This window comes from Labeo rohita, chromosome 6 (assembly GCF_022985175.1).
Source record: "Labeo rohita strain BAU-BD-2019 chromosome 6, IGBB_LRoh.1.0, whole genome shotgun sequence".
Taxonomy (NCBI): Eukaryota; Metazoa; Chordata; class Actinopteri; order Cypriniformes; family Cyprinidae; genus Labeo; species Labeo rohita.
In genome coordinates this window covers 5578327-5603195 of record NC_066874.1, presented here as the reverse complement: position 1 = coordinate 5603195, position 24869 = coordinate 5578327, and the positions used below count along the sequence as shown (strand labels likewise).

The 24869-nt window shown below is 34.4% G+C and overlaps 1 protein-coding gene across 1 annotated transcript; it reads right to left on the bottom strand.

Annotated features, from left to right (window-relative positions):
• Positions 1–373: 373 nt before the first annotated feature.
• LOC127167429 (mitogen-activated protein kinase kinase kinase 20) lies at positions 374–21998 on the bottom strand. Its single transcript, XM_051113462.1, has 12 exons — positions 21859–21998; positions 17026–17206; positions 16053–16140; positions 12855–12956; positions 12694–12759; positions 12572–12600; positions 12334–12471; positions 10480–10566; positions 7808–7882; positions 6903–7009; positions 4997–5138; positions 374–1261 (listed from the first exon to the last, which is right to left on the bottom strand). Exons 1-12 carry the CDS (start codon positions 21927–21929, stop codon positions 911–913), a joined length of 1437 nt encoding a protein of 478 aa, XP_050969419.1. The 5' UTR covers positions 21930–21998; the 3' UTR covers positions 374–910.
• Positions 21999–24869: the final 2871 nt, after the last annotated feature.

Sequence of the window (24869 nt, the reverse complement as noted above, 5' to 3'; positions counted from 1 at the left end):
TGTTCGAGAAACATTTTTTTATTATTATTATCAATATTTAAAATAGTTGAGTAACATTTTTCATATTACTGCTTTTCCTATATTTTGGATCAAATAAATTAATATAGGCTTGGTAAGCAGAAGAGAGTTCTTTTAAAAACATTACAAATCTTATTGTTCAAAACCTTTTGACTGGTAGTGTATATATAATGCCCTAAGAATTATTTTACCTATTTAATCATCTGTCATATGGTTATAATAATGATCATATGGTCATTTGCTTGTACCACAAACAATGCAGTGAATTATAATATTTTGTTCTACATATTTTTTCGTAAAACATGAACATTGTAAATGTTCTCTTGTAGTTTGACCCATTTCAGACAAGTTGTTCAGTATTTCCTTTATTTTATAAAAACGTCAGGGCTTTACAAAAACACAGCTTCAGAAATTCCATTAAATCTCACCCCACACTGTATAAATAGTGTAAATGTGACCATCTCACAGGGGAAATCTCAGTATGATCTGTTGTCTCGCTCAGAGAAGGCAGAGGTAAATCCCTCCTACCAATGGTAAATCCTCCCATTTATGGGCATTTATGCAGTACCCTGTATCTTCCCAATTACAACGCAGTATCATTCATCGTGTTCGCTATTTATCAAAGGGTATTTATACTGGTTAGCCGGTATATTCAGAACAGCAGGCCTACTGCTAACAGGGTAGCTTAATAATCTGCTCTGGATCAAGTAATGCATGTTTTTTGCACTGAAACATACCACACATGGGTGCAACAATCCTTTTAAAATATTCAGATCAATCATTACAGTTTAAACTATTAATTCCTGATTTTACTAGCTCCGACTCATTATTTGACCTTGGACCGGCTCTGACCCCATCTGACCCCGCCCTATCCGTACCGTGCTGCCCTCCACTAATCGCTGTCGTCGTCGTCAGACCAGCCAAAGTCGTCCATGGTGATGGCCATGTTGAGTTTGCGTCCCTCCCGGACACTGCAGGACTTGGAGGAATTCTTCTTCGCTTGCATGTTCAACTGCATCCCTGATTGGCGGACGAGGTTACCGCCGGGAATGTTCATATCCAGGTCAAAGACATCCCCGAACCCCAGCATGAGCTTCTGTAGGCTGGCCTGGCCCAGATCCCCATTACTGCAGGTTGATGAAATCTGACAGCTGACCTCCGAGCTTTTGCTCTCCTCCATGTGAGCCTCATAGAAGGACTCGGCGCTGAGAGTGGCCGCCAAGGGGGAAATATGTGAAAACAGCTGCGGAAAGAACATGAAGTCAATTAAAAGTTTGTAGAAAGTCATTGGAATCAGAGGTGGAAATGTACTTTTACACTTCCATTTAGGTTAAATGGAAACTAAATTGTTCTTATTCTTTCTGGCCTACAAATGTTCACGATTTTTTAATGATTTTTAAAAATACTTTGGTAATTTGGTATTTCTATAGCGATATTTCTAACTGAAGAAATATTTTATAAATGAGAATCACTAGAAGGAATTATACTGACTCTATTAGTTAATGTATTAACTAACATTAACAAACAATGAACAATACATTTATTACAGTATTTATAAATCTTTGTTAATGTTAATGAAAATACAGTCATTCATTGCTAGTTTATGTTAGTTCAGTGCATTAACTAATGTTAACATAATTAGTAATGCTGAAATTAACATTAAATAAGATTAATAAATGCGGTAGAATTTTTGTTTATTCTTAGTTCATGATAACTAAACTTGTAACGTTAACTAATGAACCTTATCGTAAAGTGTTAGAGAAATTTCCATAACTTTTCAGTGACCTGTTACGACTCACTTTTTGAATAATTCCGATGGTGACGGCCACCCTTGTGAAAAAGAAGTGTTTAGCTGTATTTAATATGCACCTGTAGTGTATTTCAAATCTTAAAAGAATTTAAAGAATTTAGAATTTATAGAATGAAAAGAAGTTTTTTAAACAATGCATAATGTTAATAAAATAAAGGCCTTTTAGTGTATGTAATGAGAATAAACTTTCATTACTGTTTTTTAACACTTTAAAGTATACTTTTAAAAATGAGGGCACTAAGTGCACTTTGTAATAATGTCAAATCAAAAGTTATACGTTTTTCAACCATTTTGTTTTAATAATCTTTTGTCATGCTTTAAAGAACTACACTTATTTTGATGTGTTGACTAACAAACTAAAGCACATGTAAAGTACTTACCTATATTTTTACTAGTGTGGTATTCAATATTACATTTAAAGATAATATATGTAATATACTAAACTACAACTTCAGTACAGATATGTAATTACAAATACAAATATTTTAAAGTATGCTAAAGTATTTCCTTCACACAAGGCTGTTACTGTGTGTTCTGTATTATGCGCATGTACTCAGATGACCTACTATGTCTGCCAACATTTGCTCTACACAATCAATGCACACTCCCACTAATGGTGCACACAATATAAAGCTTTGTTTTAGTTCAGACTATGCTGAAGTTTCACTACTCCTTTGACCAACTTCCTCCTTTATCAGAGTGCTGCAGGTCACGTGAAAACACAACAATGTCAGCATACTACAACTTTAAAAACTGTGCATTTGTGTGTTATATAAAACTTTTGATTAAAATCATAGGCCTTGTTAATAAAAAATTCTAAAGTACATTGCAGGCATAATTATTAGGCATGTTGATATTGCGGTTATAAGTTTTTTTTTCCAAGCACATTTTACCAAACCACATCAATCTTGATAACTACTGTTAATTTTGTATTTAATCATTTATAAGTGATATATAATTGTCTATGAAGCTTGGAAGTAAAAAACTTTTATCTTTTACAGATGAAATGCTAAAAAAGAGATTTAACTGAAAAGTCAAAAATGAATAAATGCCCATGAGAAAGATGCAATACTAATGCAATACTAGAATTTGCAAAGTTAAGGCATGACCACTGGATGGCCAAACGCTCCATTGGGTCAGCAGAAAAAAACAGGTAAAGAAGAAAAGACACGTTAACAGCTAAAGAATTTAAATTTAAGGTTAGGCGTGAACCCATCAGGAACCATTTAGTCTCCAGCGCCACTATTTAATCTTTGTCTGGGTAAATAAAATCCTAAAAAAAAAAATGACCCTCACTTAATAAGAATCACATGCTGAAGTGTTGTAAAATACAGGAAGACAAGTTTTTTATAGGCTTTATAGACAGATAAGTTGAGAGTGACTCTTGAAGGAACAGCATCACATCCTCCTGTACCACTCAAGAATTTATCTTCCAGAATCTGGCAGTAATTTGAGGCAAAAAATTAGCCAAAAATCTATTTTTTTTGGTTCATTTTATCTGTAAAAGAAAATGTGCTTCGTAATTATGTACACCTGAATATAAGGAGTTTTTCACTTCCAGCTTTCATGGACAATTATATATCACTTATAAATGATTAAATACAAAATTAAGTAGTTAACAAGGTGGTTTAGTAGTTAACAAGATTGACATGGTTTGGAATTGGTAAAATGTGCTTTGTAAAAAATATAACCAGAATATCAACGTGCATAATTACTGTATATGAATAAATTCAGAGTAATTGGTGTGTAAAATGGACCTTCCCGAAAACTCTCCCCTGGATTAGTGTGTATGTTAATGAAGCCCTCCACTACAGACAGCAAGCCAAATAAGTTTAAACTTTGTATCTTAAAAATTACCTAGCTATATGGGCAAACAAATATTATTATATTACACATAGTGTTAATAAAATGCAGCGTCTAAAAGAAAATGAAATGTTCAGATGTTTTATGCATCATTTACACATAGTTAGGAGCCACAATTTTTTGTGTACCAACGAATATTTTGAAAATATGAACATTTTCATGAATCCAAAAACTTGTCTACAATGATTTTCACACACACACACAAAATGATTCTGCTCACCAATCATGAATGAGTGTGTAATTTCTCCTTTCTTCTATAGTATCTCAGATCTTCTTCTTAAAGAAGAAGTCCACTTCCAGAACAACAATTCACAGATAATGTACTCACCCTTTCTTTCTTCAGTTGTACAGAAATTGTTTTTTTTTAAGAAAACTTTTCTGCATTTTTCTCCATATAATGGACTAACAAGTATGTTGAATGTCGAAAAACTCTGATCATATTTTCTCACTCAACTTTAAAAATCATTTCAAAATCATCCCACATCACTGCAGAAGTACCAACCCAGTCTTTGCAAAGTGAACATGCAAAGAAGATCAAACACCCTTAACAAAAAAGGTAAAACAGTGATATAGGACGATTTCAAAGTCGAGGGAGAACATGAGATGGGAGTTTTTCGACATAGCCTAACTGTCATGAACCGGAACAAAAACAGAGGTCGGGAAGAGCAAGACAAGATGAACATTTGACATTAAAAAGTATATAAATTGTATTTTTTTAATGAAAATAACCGATCGTTTCACTAGATAAAACCCTTCTTCCTTGGCTGGGATTGTTTACTGGGATCATTTGAAGCCGCATTTAAACTGCATAATTTCTTACGGCTGAAGAAAGAAAGACATGAACACCTTGGATGACAAAGGGGTGAGTACATTATCTGTAAATTTTAGTTAAATTTTGTTCTCCTTTAACATGCAGAGACAGCTATAAGTAAGCTGTTCATAGGTGCACTTCCAGCAGACAGTATACACACTGTGACACATCAAATCATGTAGACCGCAATTTTATTGCAATCAGTGGATTTTTGGGCAAGATTGTCTGTTTTGTTTGTCCAATCTCAGACGAGGCCGAGTTCGAGAATACTCGTTATTGTTATTGCATTACAATTCTGTTTGATCGCACTAGTGGTGAAAAATTGACACACTTCATAAAGGTGAAGGGTCCACTAGTGGCATCAAACCGTATCATAATATAATAAGATAATAAGATAATAATGAGGATTCTCGAACTCATCTGGATTGCAATATTATGTAGCACATAGTATGCAGAAGTATGGCTGCAAAATGAGTTGTTATATGAGAACTCACAGGAGTGCAGGATCTGGATCTTTCCATGAGTCTGTTTTCCCACTCCGTCAGTCGCCTTTCTCTTTCGGCCAGCTCTTGCTCCTTACAGCTCAACTCCCTTTCCAGCTGCTTCAAGCGTTCCAGCGTCTCCTCTATCTCACACCTTACAGATAGTGGACGCAGAAAGTTTGATTACCACACTTTCTCCATGTACAAAAAAACAGGCAATAATCACCAAACCAAAATGCACCTTTGACCTAGAAAAGCAACCACGGCTGTCTGCAATTCCTATTTGTGCCAGCAGGTGGTACTGTCTGCTAAACAATACAACCCCCTCACAAAGCCTTTAGTTTGGCTATTTATAAACAGGTATGTGAAGGAAGGCCAGAATGCCCCCCTTCTCAACCCCTCTGCCCTCAAAAGCCATATCAGCCCCTGCCAAAATCTCTCCACACACACTCTCAAAACTTCCCTCCTGCTAGAATTGATTTCTCTACCACTCTCATGAGGAGCGTTTCCAGAATGTCTCACCCTCCCTCTTCCTCCCCCTTCTGCTCCCCGCTCTCTTTTTCCATTGCTCTCAGTTCATTTCTGACATATCTCCCTTCATGCATTGCAGCTCTTCTGAACTCGAGCATTCATTGTTTGTTTCCTCCAATTGTCTCTGCTCTTACAGCTGGTACCTCTAAAGAGACTAAATCTAGTCTACTTTTTTTAAACTTAAGTTGTTATACTATATTTACTCAAAAACTTAATACTCACAAAAGTTTAAAAGAAAGTTTAAAGTTCAATACAAGTTAAACTCATAAGGTTAAAAAGTCCAGTATGGCTCTTACATATAATTCCTTGCTTGTTTATATTTTGTTTTTAACTTATGCTTTACGTGTTTTCAAGTTTTGTAAGTCTTTCTATTGATTACGCTGTATGTTCCCAAAGTACAGAACAATTCGATTATGTATCCATATGAATCACGCTTGTGTCATATGCAAAAATTAATAGGGCTTGGTAAAAAATATTGATTTCACAATTTTAATCGATTCTCATTTTTATGAAATTATATCAATTCTTAAATCCCAAGAAGTGATTAGACTAGCCTGTTTTCAATTAATAAATGGAACATTGTAGCGAACCTCCCATCCAATAAACTGCAATAAGCTTTGTTCTTTGTTACTTTTGATTTAAAACAAAGTTTCAGATTTCAAATTCTGTCCATTTTATTACAATATTCAAACAATAAATACCATTTTGGCGTCGTTTAATGTGGAGTGACAGATTACTGTAGCACCTCAGTTCAAGAGAAGCGTATTTACCTCAGAAAAACATATGCAGTAACCATTAACTTGTTAGTCAGCTACAAAAATTAATTCTAGAGAGGAGCATTTTGCGAAATATATGCAAGCTATTCATTATAATTTTTACTGTTCTACAATATTTAATTTATGTTTGAATAAATCCATCAAGTTTTTATAACAGCCTCCATTTAAATGTTTATATATATTAAAAAACGAATTGGAGTACGAATATAATTATGTAATTGTATAGCTAGTATTATAACTTTAACATTATATAAGTGTAATTTAAGTGTTCGTAACCTTTAATATCATAGTAATGTAGTACCTACTAACGACCCTCATGTATATTTTACAGCATTAGCTGAGAGATTTTTTTTTATCTTGAAGAAAATTGTACTGTACCTTACATATATCTAAAACAATCAATGTCGAATAGAACTGAATTGAATCGGAATTGAATTGAATCGCAACATTAAATCGAATTGTGAAATTTGTGTCAAAACCCAGCCCTAAAAATTTATACAAAACCTCCAATATTTTAGCAATTTATTTGTTCGAAGAACAAGCTTAAAACCTTTTTTCAACCCTTCAGAAATACAAAAATAAGTTGCCACCAACTTCTGGACTGCACGTACCTCCACTCTGCTTTGTTATGTAAGAAGGAGTTGCACTGGTCCGGCAGTTTGCTGTCATATTTCATGGTCTCTAGGGTGCTCAGGATCTGTTTGAACTGTGGCCTTTCCTGGAGATGAAAGAGCATGTTTATTATGGCCATTCCTCAGCGCAACGTAATACACCAGCTAAACCAAAGTTTGAGTTCAAGCATTAATTAAAATTATAAAAACCTTTTCTAAATTCTAAAAATCCATTCTCCTTTTTTGGTCACTTTCTCACTTACTTAAAACGTACTCTCACTTTTAAAATGTTTGGTCACAAACCTTCTACATACATACAGTTAAGGTCAAAAGTTTACATCTTTGATGTGAAATATCTTATTCATGTCAGTACTAAATTAAAAAAACATGCATTTTGTATGATCCCTCTTATTTTGGTAAAATAATTAACATTTTGCAGATTCTGCAAGGTGTGTGTAAACTTTTGACCTCAGCTGTACCTATTCACTATTAAATATTTAAGAAATTTGAAAACTTCACACTGAGGTCAGTAAGAATAAATCACTAATTTACACTAATTGCACAAATTTAATTTGACAATGAATCTCACCATTTTCTGGAAAAAAAAATTCAACAAGTGGAGGGGCTCTCCACTTGCTGAAAAAAAAAAAAAAAAAAAAAAAAAAATCTATCCTGATTCTTGCATTATGTTATTTGTGAAGATGCATAGTTTCATTTTAAAATCTTGACTTGTTTTGAAAAGCCCCATAACTTCATTTGAACGAACAGCTGCTTGTGATATTCCTTCATTTGCAGGTCTCTTTGAATAAAAGCATCTGCTTAATGACTAAATGTAAACAGTTTATAGGATTCCAGCAATCTTGATCATCATATGAGCTGAATTTTGGCTCTATCCCATCATGTACCTTGGGCTCTGCAATCCAGCAGCGTCTCATCAGGTCTGCAAAGCTGGCGGGGCAGCTGCTGGGAATGGTCGGCCTCTGGAACACATAACCCACACAAATACCGCAGACACATGCACACACATTAGAATCCATTTCGAAAACCCATTATAGCAGCCATTACATAAAATTCTAATTTTAGCACGAGTCCGTTTAAGCTCCCAAAAGCAACTGCTGCAAAGCGCTCCTCTGGGCTAAGTTTACATCACAACTCAAATGAAGCGTATATCTCCGTTTTCAAAGAGTCTGGTATATAATAACCAGTATATAAGGATTAACAAAGAGCTTTTACATGGGCGCTGTTTACACTACTAAGTGATAAAACTGACTTCTCACTCAAGATAATGGAACTTTAAGAGCATGTGAGGATAGATGCTGTAATGGAGACTTGTCAAATCCCATTTGATAAGCCACACATGTAGGAAACTAATACCGTCCAAGTGCCTCATCCAATAGCAACAGCAGGCACATATTGCACACTATTAGATCTGACAAACAGCATTGGCACACCATACAATCATGAGCCCACGAGAGAATGGAAACTGCTCCGTCCCACTGGAATTTAACATAAACCAAAATATCTTTTCTTCCATCTTTTGACCTCTCCCATTCCCCCTTGCCAACATTTTCTCTTATAAGTCTTTGCTTCCATTCTCTCTGTCTCAGGCTGGGATGTTTATCTGAAAAGGTTTCCTGACTGCCCCCCTACAGCACTAAAATCACTGTGGTCTAATCAGATCTTCACCTGATGGCTTCTCCGCAGACACATAAAGAGAACAACAATATATCTTAACTCTCCGTAATGTGTGCTAGCGCTCAATAAAAGTTGCAGGGGTTCTTGTGCACACTCAGAGCGAAGCCTCTGGATCAGCCTGCTATAAATAACCAACTAAAGCAAGCAATGGAATCTATGATCATACTGTTCCGTTACACACAGGAAGAACAAGAAACGTAACACTTCTGGTGTGACCTATGCAAAGTGTGTTCCAAAAGTCCATCAGCATTGTTACTTCCAACTCTAAAATTTCTTCTTTAGGTCAAATTCTTAGGAAGCATTGCATATGTGACCTTAAGTAGCACGGGTATATTTGTAGCAATAGCCAAAAATACATTATTTTATGCCAGAAATCATTAGGATATTAAGTAAAGATCATGTTCCATGAAAATATTTTGTACATTTCCTACCATAAATATATTAAAACTTAAATGTTGATTAGTAATATTCATTGCTAAGAACTTCATTTGGACAACTTTAAAGGGAATTCAATATTTTAATTTTTTGCACCCTCAGATTCCAGATTTTCAAATAGTTGCATCTCGGCCAAATATTGTCCTATCTTAATTTATCCACTTATTTATTCAGCTTTATTTATTTATTAATTCAAAGCGGACCCTTATGACTGGTTTTGTGGTCCAGGGTCACTAGAATTTATGGGGAACGTAATCTAAAAATGCATTGTGCATGCACAAAATGAAATTTCTGATCCAAAGCATTCTGGAAACTGAAAATGCTTTGTAATAATTATTTGTTATTTTATTAAATAATATAAAGTAATTTTGAAAGACTTTTTAATTTAATTAAATTTCAGTGAAACTGAATTTAAATAAAAAACAAGCCGATAAAATAACTACACTTTTATTGAAAGTAACACAATAAAACTGGACAGAAAATATATTAATATTAAATATTAGTAAAAAATTTTAATTCAGTTCTATGCAACTTTTCGGCAGTGCCTACACATGCATTTTGTTCAGAATATATGTAATGCACATGTAAACAAATATGTGAATTGGATTGCAAAGTTTAGAGTTCGTATAAACAGGACTTTCAGATTCTGATCGAATTGGATTCAGTCAAACTGAAGAAAATTTGTGCATGTAACATTCTAAATATACTACAAATTCATTCAGTAATTAAAAGTATTGCTTAAAATAGTTCAGTCTAATTAAGGTTGGCTATTTTGTATAATATTTATGCTTATTAGAGTATTGTGTCATTAGCCTAGTAGCATCCTCACAGTAAACTCTAGTAATATTGTTTGCTGCCTACGTTTGTCGTTTATACACACCGGATGGGTGGATCTAAGTGTGTCACACTCTTATTTTTAGCTGAACGCATTATAAAATCCACCAAAATGTGATAAATGAAAATGCAAATGAGTTCTGTGGCACAGATTCCATGCGGGAAACAGAGGTTAAATCAGAGGTCCCAATATAGTGAGGATGCAGCTGTCTATGTAGGATAGAAGGCAGTTCACTTAGTTCTGGAACAAAGCCAGGAAAAGAGTCAGCCAAAGTTAACTACTACACTACTGACAATATATGAAAGATATATTCACAACAAGTATGACCTTAAAATTTAAAGTGATAGTTCACCCTTAGTGTTGCTGTCTATGCAGGGTCAGAAAGCTTTGATTTAATCAAAAATACCTTAATTTGTGTTCCGAAGATGAACGAAGGTCTTACAGGTTTGGAACGACATGATATGAGTAATTAATGAAAGAATTTCATTTCATCCTGAACTATCCCTTTCAGCAGTAACGTAACTATACTAACATTATATTCATGTGGTGGTTTTACAATAATAACATTCCTCCTTTAAGAACATTGAAAGATTGTGGGATACTGTGTAGTACCTCATGTTTTTCCACCACCAACCAGGCCACCTGCAAACCCTCAAAACCTTTAAATGGCACTTCTCTGGTCAGCATCTCCCACAATACCTGCAAGACCAACCACAAATCAAATAATAAATGTCCATATGTCCTGGCATTGCTCTCTACAAGGGAAAAACAAACCTGGCATATTCCACAAACAAAAAACATATATGGGGTGAACAACAGTTGGAATGCAGTTTACGCAGACTGTGTTTGAAATAACAATTAATTCAGACAGTCAGACATACATACACACACAGCCATGTGTATATACAGATGAGGTCAAAAGTTTACATACACCTTGCAGAATCCGCGAAATGCTAATTATTTTACCAAAATAAGAGAGATCATAAAAAATGCATGTTATTTTTTTATTTAGTACTGACCTGAATAAGATATTTCACATAAAAGATAAATAATGGTTGAAATTATAAAAATGACCCCGTTCAAAAGTTTACATTCACTTGATTCTGTTACCTGAATGATCCACAGCTGTTTTTTTGTTTAATGATAGTTGTTCATGAGTCGCTTGTTTGTCCTGAACAGTTAAACTGCCTGCTGTTCTTCAGAAAAATCCTCCAGGTCCCACAAATTCTTTGGTTTTTCAGCATTTTTGTGTATTTGAACCCTTTCCAACAATGACTGTATGATTTTGAGATCCATCTTTTCACACTAAGAACAACTGAGGGACTCACATGCAACTATTACAGAAAGCTCAAATGCTTGCTGATGCTCCAGAAGGAAAAAACAATGCATTAAGAGCTGGGGGGGTGAAAACTTTTGAACAGAATGATGATGTGTAAATTTTACTTATTTTGCCTAAATATCAAATAGCATTTTTTTTTTTTAATTTAGTACTGTCTTTCAGAAGCTACAGAAGATACTTGCATGTTTCCCAGAAGACAAAATAAGTTAAATTTACCATGGTCTTCAAATTCAAAAAGTTTTCACCCCCCAGCTCTTAATGCATTGTTTTTTCCTTCTGGAGCATCAGCGAGTGTTTGAACCTTCTGTAATAGTTGCACATGTGTCTGTCTGTTGTCCTTAGTGTGAAAAGATGGATCTCAAAATCATACAGTCATTGTTAGAAAGGATTCAAATATACAGAAATGCTGAAAAACCAAAGAATTTGAACCTGAAAGATTTTTATGAAGAACAGCAGGCAGTTTAACTGTTCAGGACAAACAAAGGACTCATGAACAACTATCACTAAACAAAAAAAAAACACAAACAGCTGTGGATCATTCAGATAACAACACTGTATTAAGAATCAAGTGCATGTAAAGTTTTGAAAGGGGCATTTTTATAAATTCAACTATTATTTTCTCTTGTGGACTATATTAAACATATTTTATGTGAAATATCTTATTCAGGTCAGTACTAAATAAAAAAAAAACACATGCATTTTGTATGAGCCCTCTTATTTTGGTAAAATAATTAACGTTTTGCAGATGCTGCAAGGAATATGTAAACTTTTGACCTCAAATTAGAATTAAAGGACTAGTTCTGTTCTAAATTCTAATGAAGTCCCAAAACCAAATGCTTTTTTTTTCCTCAATGAAACACAATAGAAGATATTTAGCAAAATGTTCTTGCTGCTCTTTTCCATACAAAGAAAGTGATTTTTTTCAAAATTCAAAAGAAGAACATTTACTGATAATGGAATTTGTAACAATGTAAGTCTTTTTGGTGTCACTTTTGATTAATATGTCAAAAAGAATAAAAAAGAATTTGATTCATCCAATTTTAATTCTTAAACTATCCCATTTTATGAAACATAAAGATTGAAAAACATGATCACAGCACATTCATACTACAAATATAAGTACTGACCACGCCATATGAGTAGGTGTCACATGTTTCTGAGACAGGCAGACTCTGGATCACTTCAGGGGCCATCCAAGGGAAGGTGCCCACCAGAGACATGTGCGTTGTGTGAGAAACCAACTTAGATGCTCCAAAATCACAGATCTGCCACCAAAAAAATGCATTATGCAGCGACAGTAATGTTGATATTCACAGTTTAAATCCTAAGATTTTATTACAAATATTTGGATGACAGAAAACCTACCTTTAATACATTGTCTACAGTTAACACAACTAATGGAGAGAAAAGAAAACAGTTATTTGTGTAAAATCATCATGTTTGCATTTTTTCCTTTGAAACTGTTGATGGCACAGCTACAAACTCACCATTTCTCGACTTCAGGTCTCTATGAATGACTTTCACAGGGGCCTCGGCATGTAAATAATGCATTCCTACAGAGAAACAAATCATAGAACCGGCCATTATCTCATGAGGAAAATGTGACTGAGCTCATTACATAAACACATGTATTCATACAGGCACATACCTTTAGCAATGTCCATCGCCCAGGTCATTACTTGATCCATATCCATCTCCTCACTGTCAGCACTGGACAAATACTCATACAGTGATCCTCTGCTGGCATATTCTACAATACAAACACATAAACCACATACATATCAGCACATATGTCAATTAAAAGTTGTAGAGCTGATATATATACTGTAAATGATAGCTAAATATTTCTGGATCACATAAATAATACTAGACTAAAGTTTAGCGGCAGTAACTAAAACAGTAATATTTTGACATATAAAATTTTAAATAACTGTTTGAATATATTTTAAAAAGTAATTTATTCCTGTGATACAAAGCTGAATTTCAGCATCATTAGTCCAGTCTTCAGTGTCACATGCAGTCTTTTCTATTACTTTTGATCAATTTCATGCATCCTTGTTGACTAGAAGTACTCATTTGTGTGTACTGCTTGTCACTGTAACCAGAGAAGTGGAAAGGAGTGAGAGAGACAAGCTGAACAAGCAAAAAGCTTGTCTCCATGTCAAAATGTCAATCAACACATGAGATCATCTATCACCAACTCTCGAGTGAAGTCAAACACAGCTTAGCACGCTCAGGGTTTCCCGTTTACACACGCACACATCCACAGACACACAGGGAGCAGATGCTGGCAGCAGGAGTCAGAGGACGACAGCATGCACAACCGTTAGATTTACTGAATACCCAGCTGACAAAGCTACTGAAGGACATGCTCTCGAGAAACGATTAGGCCACATAAATCTGCTCATAAGCGCATTTACATCCCTGGAGACAAAGATCACAATAGGATGTTTAAAAAAAATGGCAAGACAACTGTATAAGTGTGCGTCTGTCCTCTTGATGAATTATCGTCACACTCTGATAACCCACAAAGCTTTTTACAGTCACAACAATATGGCAATGAACAGGCAGTAGTTAAATTTCTGGGAGAGGGGTACAAGAGGGGTATCACAGTATTGCTTAAAAATAAAATAATCACAAACAAGGTCTCTATAATATCTTTGCGATTTCTCTTAGACAGCAATGCAATACACATTTTCCATTTCAAAATTCCAAATTGAAGATTTCCAAACTCAACTTTTTAGACTTTTTCAGATGATGTTTAACATCCAATAAATGGTTTAAAAATCCAGCTGTTAACATCTATGTTACATGCTGACTATGTATGCTATTACTGTGTATTGCAGATCAATTAATAGATCAAATTTCAAAAAGACCAAAGTTCAATGCACAGTATTTTATTAAAACTACATGGCTGCATACATTTTATAGTTTTAATTCATATTATACATTTTAAAATAATATTGTCACTACATTTATTTTGAAAATGCTGCATAACCTATTATACACACACACACACACACACACACACACATATATATATATATATATATATATACACTACCGTTCAAAAGTTTGGGGTCAGTAAGACTTGTAATAGTCTTTAAAGAAGTCTCTTATGCTCATCAAGGCTGCATTTATTTGATTAAAAATATAGAAAAAAACAGCAATACTGCAAAATGTTTTTACAATATAAAATAATGTTTTTTATTTTAACATACTTTAAAATAGAATTTATTCCTGTGATGAAAAGCTGAATTTTTATCAGCTGTTACTCCAGTCTTAAGTGTCACATGATCCTTCAGAAATCATTCTAATATGCGGATTTATTATTAGAATGATCAGTGTTGGATAATATCAACAGTTGTGCTGCCAAATATTTTTTGGAACCTGTGATTTTTTTTTTCAGGATTCTTTCATGAATAACAAGTTTAAAAAGTACAGTGTTTATTCAAAATATGAATATTTTATAACAATGTAAATTATTTATTATTAACTTTTAATAAACTTTTAATTATTAACTTAATACATCCTTGGTGAATAAAAGTATTAATTTCTTGAAAAAAACAAAAAACAAAAAAAGAAACAATAAAAATGTACTGACCCCAAACTTTTGAACGGTAGTGTATATATATATATATATATATATATATATAAAAATGTAATGTTATATGTATTGTTGGCATGAAATAATTTTTAAAGTTATAACATGCACTTAAATGATTAAAAGAAACCTGATACACTTTATAACTTTTCATTTCTTTTTTTTCCGTAATGAAAATACATGCCTTGAAGGAGAAGTCCACTTCCAGAACAACAAATTACAAATATTTTAAACCCCATCCAAGATGTTCATGTCTTCAGTCGTAAAGAAATGATGGTTTTTGAGGAAAGCATTTCAGGATTTTTCTCCATATAATGGACTTCATTGGTGCCCCGATTTTGAACTTCCAAAATATAGTTTAAATGCAGCTTCAAAGGGCTCTAAATGATCCCAGCCAAGGAAGAAGGGTCTTATCTAGCGAAACGATCGGTAATTTTTTTCGAAAATAAAAATGTGTATACTTTTTAAGCACAAAACTCATGTAGCACAGGCTCTGGAATGCCTGTCCATGATGCTACAAATCACGTCTAAGTTCATTGTCTGTGTACTCAAATAGGTAGAGTATGGCGAAAAACTTAGGAAATCATCTAAAATCGCTGTACCTTTTTGTTTGTAAACAGCGTTTGACTTACTTGCACCTTCTCTTTGCGCGTTCGCTTTGTAAACACTGGGTCTGTTATTCGGAAAATCCTGAAATGCTTTCCTCAAAAACCATAATTTGAAAAAAAAAACCCAAAAACCTCAAAAACCAACTGAAGACAGAAAGACATGAACATCTTGGATGACAAGGAGGTGAGTAAATTGTTTGTGAATTGTTGTTCTGGAAGTGGACTTCTCCTTTGAGTTCATTCAATTGTAGAAATTAATTTTAATTTTATATATATTTTAGAAAACAGAAAAGGGGCAATTATGGAAGGGACAATTAATTCCAAAAAGAAATTATCTTACAGTTCTGACTTTTTTGTCATTTTAAATTTACAGTATATCTCTCACAATTCACTTTTTTCTTATTAATTCTAAATTTACAGTATCTCACAATTTAGACTCTTTTTCTTGTAATTCTAAATTTACAGTATTTTTCACAGTTCAGACTTTTTTCTTGTAATTCTAAATTTACAGAATATCTCACACATATAAATACCTATTAACTTTTTGGTCTTATGAGCATTTACACAGAAATCTATGAGCAATAAAACATTAAAACTCTATGTTAAAACAAAAGAGACCACATTTTATTATTACCTGTAACAATGCCATAGTTGGGTGCTTCCAGAATGGCTCCGTAGAACTGAATAATATTTTTGTGGCTCAGGACACTCAGAATCTCAGCCTGGAAGAGGTGAAGGAAAAAAAAACATAACAGATGCAGAGGTGAACATCACCAGACTGCGGTCAAACACTCAGGCTCAAATGAGTGCTGCATCAATGTCATAAAACTATTTTTTCATTACAGTATGTCGAGGTCAAATACTACACTAGAAATGTCTGCGAACATGGAGCCATTAGCAGCATTGTGGGACATGTCCGCTGGGACTCAAACTGAATGGCTTCAGCCAGGAAAGCTGCTAAACTCCAGTAAACAGTGGAACAGACTCTGTCAGTGCTGCTGAGTGTGTATTAATACTGACAGTAACACACATCGCCTGCAAAACCCACATTAAGATGCTACATTTTACACTTAGAGTATATCAAATTTGCTTTAGACAAAGAGAATAGGGAAAGGAGGGGGAGAGATGAAGGGAAAAACAGAGATGTTCATGGAAAACAGTACATCCTTACACTCCCCCACTCTCATGGCAATAAACAAGTCTGATGGATGGATGGAATACAGGAAATGATGTCAAACATGCTCTATCCAAATTCCTCAACATTTAGATTATGTACTGACTATTTGAATGTTTAACTTACCAACATCTTGAACAATGTATGTTCTATTTATATATATGCACTATAAATATATATATATATATTATAAAGCAAATCTGAACTGCTTGATTGTTTATATTGTTGCAAAATGTAAACTATTTCATCGTCCAGCTCTAATCTGCTAAATGTGACTATAAAGCAACAATCAGATATTATAACCTTGAACATCATGATTTTCTGCTTTGAAACAATATGTATTGTGAAATAAAACTGACTTGACTTGGGTCACTTAAGCTTCCAAAATAACAATACATTCATAAACACTAAACAAATTGTGAATCTGATGTACCTCAGCGTCAACCTTCAGCAGTTTTTTGACAGCCACTTCTTTGTCCTGTGAGATCCAGTGTGCCCGGTACACGCTCCCAAAACTCCCACCGCCGCAGTTCTCATGGAAGCGGATGTCATCGAAACGGATCTGAACGAAGCTAGCGCTGTGGGACGACATCTCATACTGACATTCACTGTGGCTGCAGAAAGAGAGAGACAAAGCAAATGAAACATATTTGACCAATGAAGGGATCAGTACAATGCGACAAATGCAATATTTTATAATAATAAAACATAATAAAAACAAATAAGGTTTCAACAAAAATTTTGACTTGGTCTTTAATGAAACAAAACCCACGGTTAACTATTTTCCAAGTTTGCAATGTTCCTTTTTACTGATCAGGATTTGTGCTGCCAGAGTTTTTATTTACTCTTCCAAGTTTTCTTTTTGTTTTGTTTAGTTTTGTTGATACAAACATCTTGTGTGAGCAGGCCTTACAGGGCAATGTTCCCATTGATTGGTGAATGACAGTTTCTTGACCCCTGTAAATTAGATTGTGTAATTGTTTTGTGTGTGTGTGTTTATTCTCAATTTATTCTCAAATTTAGTTTCATTCTTGAACATTTACCTCTAATACTTTGAATACTTATAGGTATATATTCGGGTCAGAAATTAACTTTTCCATTAGGAAAAGGGCAATTTTTATAATCATCTTAATATTATAAATACATGTTGTCTTCAGTGTCAAATACTTCAATTTACCCGGTTACTTTAATCGATTCTTAAACTTGTCAATAACATTAGACAGTTTAAAAATATATCTAAATAATACATGTAAAAAACAGGAGCTCACAGGGCTACAATATTATGACAAAAATCATTATTGTAGATTATTGCTCTTTATATCATAATGATGATTGTTGATATTGAAAAATAGAAAACAATATAAAACATTTTCCTTTAATTTTGGCCACGTCACATTCTGGATTCACAGACAAACATGTCGGTCCATAACGTTAGCCAAGCCTAGCACACGATCTGAAAAAAACTCCAGTTATAATCACTGAAGCTGCAAAATTAATCTGTTATTTACATCATATCTGCACTATGTTTATAATGAAGGAATTCATGAGTGCATTCATCAACAACTCCAGCGTTTTCAGCGCTGACTAATCTAAGCACCTCTGATCATTTAAACTGCGACAGCTGTAATACACTGCTTAATGGTGCGAAGCCTTTTTATTTGCTTTGTATTTCCGGTGTCCAGTGTTTCTAGTCAAGTTAGCGCATATTCCAAGTTGATAATATAATGTTAAACCTATTAAAATGTTTTTAAAAAGCACATGGGTCCATAGCACCAGCACTTTGCAATGTTGCAATGACCGTCATTTGTCAGTGCCTCGCTCCTCAAAGTTTAACGAGTGTGTAGATGACACGAAGCTGCTGACGTTATCTACATTAAAAACAGATGGGTGCTATTTGAATGGGTTCCTATGAAGACCGGAACAGAAGAGCATCCACAAATGAAGTTTTTAAAAATGCATATTACTAATCAAAAATTAAGTTTTGATATATTTACAGTAGGAATTTTACAAAATATCTTCATGGAACATGATCTTTACTTAATTTCCTAATGATTTTTGGCATAAAAGAAAAATCTATCATTTTGACCCATACAATTTATTTTTGGCTATTGCTACAAATATACCCCAGCGACTTAAGAATGGTTTTGTATAATATTATATATGAAGATATTTTGTAAAATTCCTACTGTACATATATCAAAACTTTAGTAATTAGTAATATGCATTTTTAAGAACTTCATTTGGACAATTTTAAAGGCAATTTTCTCAATATTTTGATTTATTTTTGCACCCTCAGATTCCATATATTGAAATAGTTGTATCTCAGCCAAATATTGTTCTATAAATATTGTTCCCAACAAACCATACATCAATGGAAAGCTTATTTATTCAGTTTTCAGATGATGTATAAATCTCAATTTCGAAAAATTGGCACTTTTGACTGGTTTTGTGGTCCAGGGTCACATATATGAAGAGTTCAAATACAAAACCCTCTAAAAGCCATCTCGGCCAAAAATGAGGTAATGATACTGAGTGAATGTTTTCGACACATAGTATACGTCCATTAAATACTTTTACTTCAACCTCGCAAAATCCCAGCCTCAGCCCAATCAGAAGTACTGGTACTTAGGTAGAAACCTATACATAGGAGCCTAATAAAAATGCTTATTTTAAAGAAAAACGTCAGATGCAGGGCCAAGTTAATGTCTGGTCCCTCCACAAAAAGCCAATATGATTTTTTGTGTTTGTTTTTAAAAAAAGCCTTATGGTTCTTGTTTTTTTTTTGTTTCGTTTTTAACTAAAATAAAACTTGATAAAAAACTAAAAAAAAACCCAAAAAACCCCCCCCCCCTACAAATTAGTAATGCTGCCTTGTCAAACTGAACTAAAAATACAAAAACCAACACTGAATAAACATAATATAAAACTACATAGAAATCTAAAAAAAAAACTCTTAAAAAGAACAGTGAAAATATAACAATAACAGCTAATTCAAAATACACAAGCTATAAATGCAATAAACTACACCAGGGTCGCATGACTTCAACGTCACCACCAATAAGCTTCTGATAACTCTTTTAATCTTTATTTAAACTACATGTTGGAAACTTTTGAGTTAGAATAATTTGCAAGAGCGCCAGTATAAACACAAGACTGAGTTTGGCATGATGACGTTTAATGTCCCCGACAACCTCTGTAGTCCCATCTAACCACTTATAAGCAAATGCCTTTTTTAAAAAAAAAGTAAAAAAAAAAAATCACAAGTGGAGCATTACTGATGTATTTTAAAGTTGTAGAATAAAACATGAAAATAGGCTAAGTTAAAAAACAAAAAAACATTCAAAAAACTCATTTACCTAGGAATGATGGAACCAGAAGCGTAAAACTTCTAACTTGTTTCCAAGCTTTAGTACTCATTCCTGCAGAACTCCATTATGTAGAAAAATTGCTACATAGCCATGCATAGAAAACTGCTGTAAGAATGATAAATTACCATAATTCTTATGCAATCAGAGCATGAGAGGAGTTGTGTCGAGCGGAGGTCTGTGTGAAATGTCTACCCCCTGTGTGTGATTTACTGTGTGATCCTTTACCATGTTCGCAAAACTTGCCATGTATTTGCCTTCGGTGTTCTCTGCTACATCTGCAACTGGACTCCTGCCGCTTTTGTCTACACTAAACCTCATTTTACAGGCATTATGGAAACACAAGGACAGACAAAAGAAAGAGAGGAGGGTAAACAGAACTGCTATGTTTTGGATTGCTGCTGAAATGCAGATTATGGATTTCTGTTTACACAAAATTAAAAAAGGAGAAGAATGACAGTGATAATTACTAGGGTAAATCTAACCATCTGTTTCTAATTCAGAACTAATTATGGTTTATTGAACTGGGCGCAGAGGAATAAACAAAGTTTAGCACTGATATGACTATACACTTGTTAATGTGTTTGTTTAGACTTACAGCTGCAGCCATGAAAAACTAGTGAGTCAATAAAGCGGATATATATAGCTTGTCTCTTGCTTAACGTGACGTGCTGTCATACTGTTGGAATTGGCCATGATTTCCTGGGTCTCTATGATATTTAGATATGGTTGGGGGCCTCACACAGGGTTTCTGCATACTGCCTCAAAAGAGCCCACCCTTATGTCTCTAGCATGTTCTGCCACCTAGATACAGCAGAGGTCATGAGGGCTTTAGAGTTGAAACATTTCACTCAATGAAAGTCTGCTGGATTTTTTGACTGTTTCATAGCTTGCCAAGCAAAAGCTTTAAGCATGATTGCTTAGAAAGGACATTTTAAATTAGAAAGACAATTACAATGAGATTATGACAATGCATGTACAAGAATTAGACAAAAAAGTTGTACACTGCAGTATACTGCTGTTACTCCTTGATATCAACTAACCATAAAAGTGACGCAAGTGGTTGAATTTGCCAGTATTTCCAAATCCAAGTGTGCACTTCTGAGTACTTCACTTTCAGACCAGACTCATGTTAACTCTAATATAGTAAATGCTTATGTTGTTGTAGGTGATGGACGTGGAGTCTAGTTTCTTATGCATTACTAGCACATGCGTCACTCTTTCCTGAAATCTATGACCTCATCTCAGATTGGCTTCCCCGGTTTAGAGTGACCAACCTATGTCCCGTACACAGTCTATCACATAAAGAGCCCTCAGTCTCTAAAAAAAACCCGCGCATATCATCACTGTGGCCCGCTGGCTGTGGCATCAGGGGCCAACAGGAGGCAATTGTGTCACACGTTTAGCTATTCTTAACTAGAAACAGCTCATTCATACCTTTGATTTGATTCATTGCCAAAAACATCCTAAGATTTCTATCATTACTAATCATGCAAATAAACATCATGATAGGAGGGCACGTGAATATAAAGTTTTAAGTATTAAAAGATGAATTTGTAGTATTTCCACATCATCTGTGTCCATATATGTGCACATATGTCTTTGGAAAGGCATTTGTAAACACTGTTGTTTATGGTTTATATTTTTAATTCCTCTCCATTTCAGGTTAAATACTTTTTGGAATACTTTTGGACAATGTGCAATAACACTTATGGAGATTTTGTAAAGCAAAAACATAAATGACAAACTTTATGTCACACTCTCCTGAAGTCGGCAAACACAAAATCAGCTGCAGAGTTAAAACTCATCCCACGCAATGATAAAGCAAATAATGTTACTATTAACACATACGTAGTTTTACGTGTGTTGTGACTAACATTTAAAAAAGCATGCTTTCCTACCTGTTAGTCGTGTTTTCTGTCCGGTCCGGTGAAACGCGTTGGCCTGTCCCTCTCTGAACAATCCCAGTCATAAGATAATATGCGGAGCCTCATTGTCTCGTGTTACCGCACTTCCATAAGAGGACACTCGCTTGGGACCACTAGACAAATTATGAATCCTACTATGAGAAAGGCTTGGCTTATGAATATTAATTACGGCAAACAAACGTTAAGCGGTAACCACACGTTAGAATCTAATACGTAACCTAATTAATATTCATAAGAGTCGTTTATTGGTCAGATTACCTACTAATGGCAGCATTTCAGCCAATGAGCTAGACTTAATAGAAAGACGCCGTGGTACGTAATTAATATTCATTAGCCATGCATTTGCCATAGTAGAATGATTCCGTTCTTGAGCACAGATAACGATGTCACAATTTTAATGACAATGACAATAGCGCCTCTACACGGACACAGACAGAAAATGAAATGGTATAAAAATAAATAAATAAATGTTACTAATTATATTCATTAAATAATTAGGAACTTAATGTATAATTGTATGTACATTCAGAGAGTATAGAATGTTGTGAAAAATAATCTAAATACAATATAAAATAATATTTTATATTGTATTTAGATTCAGGGTCAGCAAAGCCTACAAATATTTTAAATGGTACATTGAAATCTTTATTTAAAGTTTATTTATTTGTACTTGATGTACTTGTGCAGCTGCAGTACTGTATTGGATATTGTGATATTGTGTGATATTGTGTTTTGTATGGCTACCGTGGCATTTCTTTCTGGCGACTACGTAAAGGTTTCTGTGTAAGTACTGGTACTTCTGATTGGGCTGAGGCTGGAATTTAGTGAGTTTGAAGTAAAAGTATTTGATGGACGTATACCCTGTGTCAGGAGCATTTACTCAGTATTATTATCTAATTTTTGACCGAGATGGCTTTTAGCTGGTTTTGCATCTGAACTCTTCATATACAGTGCCCTCCACTAATATTGGCACCCTTGGTAAATATGAGCAAAGATGGCTATGAAAATAAATCTGCTTTGTTTATCTTTATGATCTTACATTCAAAAAATTCACAAAATGCTAACCTTTCACTGAAGTAAAACAATTAAAAGTGGGGGGAAACTTACGTTATGAAATAAATGTTTTTCTCATACGCATGTTGGGCACAATTATTGGCACCCTTAGAAATTATAATGAGTAAAATATCTCTGAAGTATATTCCCATTCATATTCGCATTTATTTAGCACACTAGAATGACTAGGAGTATGATATTGTCCAGCAATAACTTCCTGTTTCACAGGATTATAAATATGAGGAGCACAAAGGCCAAATTTCCTTAATCATCCATCACAAGGAATAAAACCAAATAATATAGTTCTGATGTGCAGAACAAGATTGTTGAGCTTCACAAAATAGAAAAAGGCTGTAAGAAAAGAGCTAAAGCATTGAAAATCCCAATTTTCTTCATTAGGACAATAATTAAGAATTCAAATTAAACTAAAGGTGTTACAAATCTGCCTGGAAAAGGACGTGTGTCTATATCGTCCTAATGCATGGTGAAGAGGAGAGTTTAAGTGTCCAAAGATTCTCCAAGGATCACAGTAGGAGAATTGCAGAGATTAGTTGAGTCTTGGGGCCAAAAGACTAAAAAAAAAAAATTCAAACAGCCCCTACGTCACCAAATGTTGTTCAGGAGGGTTTTAAGAAAAATCCTCCTTGCTCATCCAAAAACAAACTCTAGCATATTCAGTTGTCAGACACAACTTGAATTTCAAATGGGAATGGCTTCTGTGGTCAGATGAAACTAAAAAAAAGAGCTTTCTGGCAGCAAACACTCAAGATAGGTTTGGTACAAAAAGTACCCCATGCCCACAGTTAAATATACTGCTGGATCTTTAATGTTGTGGGCTTATTTTTCTGCCAGAGGTCCTGGACATCTTGTTCAGATACATGGCATCATGGATTCTAGCAAATACCAACAGATAAAAAATCTAAACCTGACTGCATCTGTTAGAAGTTCTATAATGAGCTGTGGTTGGATCTTCCATTAGGACAGTGATCCAAATCAAACATCAAAATCAACACAAAAATGTGTCACTGAGCATAAAATGAAGCTTCTGCCATGGCCGTCCCAGTTGCTTGACCTGAACCCTATAGGAAATGCGTGAGTTGAACTGAAGAGAAAAAGCACCAGCATGGAGCTGGGAAACTAAAGGATCTAAAGAGTTTTTGTATGAAGGAATGGTCTCTGATCTCTTGTCAGGTGTTCTCCAAACTCTTCAGGCATTAAAGAAGAAAACACAGAGCTGTTATCTTGAATAAAGGACATTGCAATAATTGGGTGCCAATAATTGTGGTCAACATGAACTACAGAAAAACATTTATTTCATAAAGAGATTTTCCCCCTGCTTTCCATGGTTTTACTTAAATGATAGGTTAGAATATTGTGAATTTTTTGAATGAAAGATTAAAAGGATAAACAATGCAGATTTATTCTTACAGCCACCTTTGCTCATATTTACCAAGGGTGCCAATATTAGTGGAGGGCACTGTATATATATACAGTACTGTGCAAAAGTCTTAGGCTACTACTATTTTCATCAGCTAAAAATGGTTTAAAGTCAGTTAAAGTCGGTCCTTTGCTGTACTGTGTCAGTAGGAAATATCAGATTACATTTCCAAACATTCATTTTGCCATTAATCGTAATAATCCAGTGAGATTTTTGTTTGCACAACAAGTCTGACAACAGCGAGTGCTCTGCACAGAGATCTGATCTCATCATCATCCAGTCTGTCTGGAATGACATGAAGAAACAGAACAAACTCAGACAGACTAAATCCAGAAGAACTGTGACAAAGTCTCCAGGATGCTTCAAGAAACCTACCTACAAAGCTGCAGCACTGTTAAAAGTTTTAGGCGCTTGTGTAAAAATGCTGTAAAATGAGGATGCTGTCATAAATAGATTTTCTTTATCAATTACCTTCTATTAACTAAATGAAATC

Excerpts from the sequence above, each read along its gene's own strand:
- LOC127167429 (XM_051113462.1), bottom strand. The coding sequence starts at position 21,929 with ATGACTGGGATTGTTCAGAGAGGGACAGGCCAACGCGTTTCACCGGAC. Across the intron at positions 12,957-16,052 it reads CAACTATGGCATTGTTACAG|AATATGCCAGCAGAGGATCA; the intron begins GTAATAATAAAA and ends TTTGTATTGTAG. Across the intron at positions 12,601-12,693 it reads AGACCTGAAGTCGAGAAATG|TTGTGTTAACTGTAGACAAT; the intron begins GTGAGTTTGTAG and ends TCTCTCCATTAG.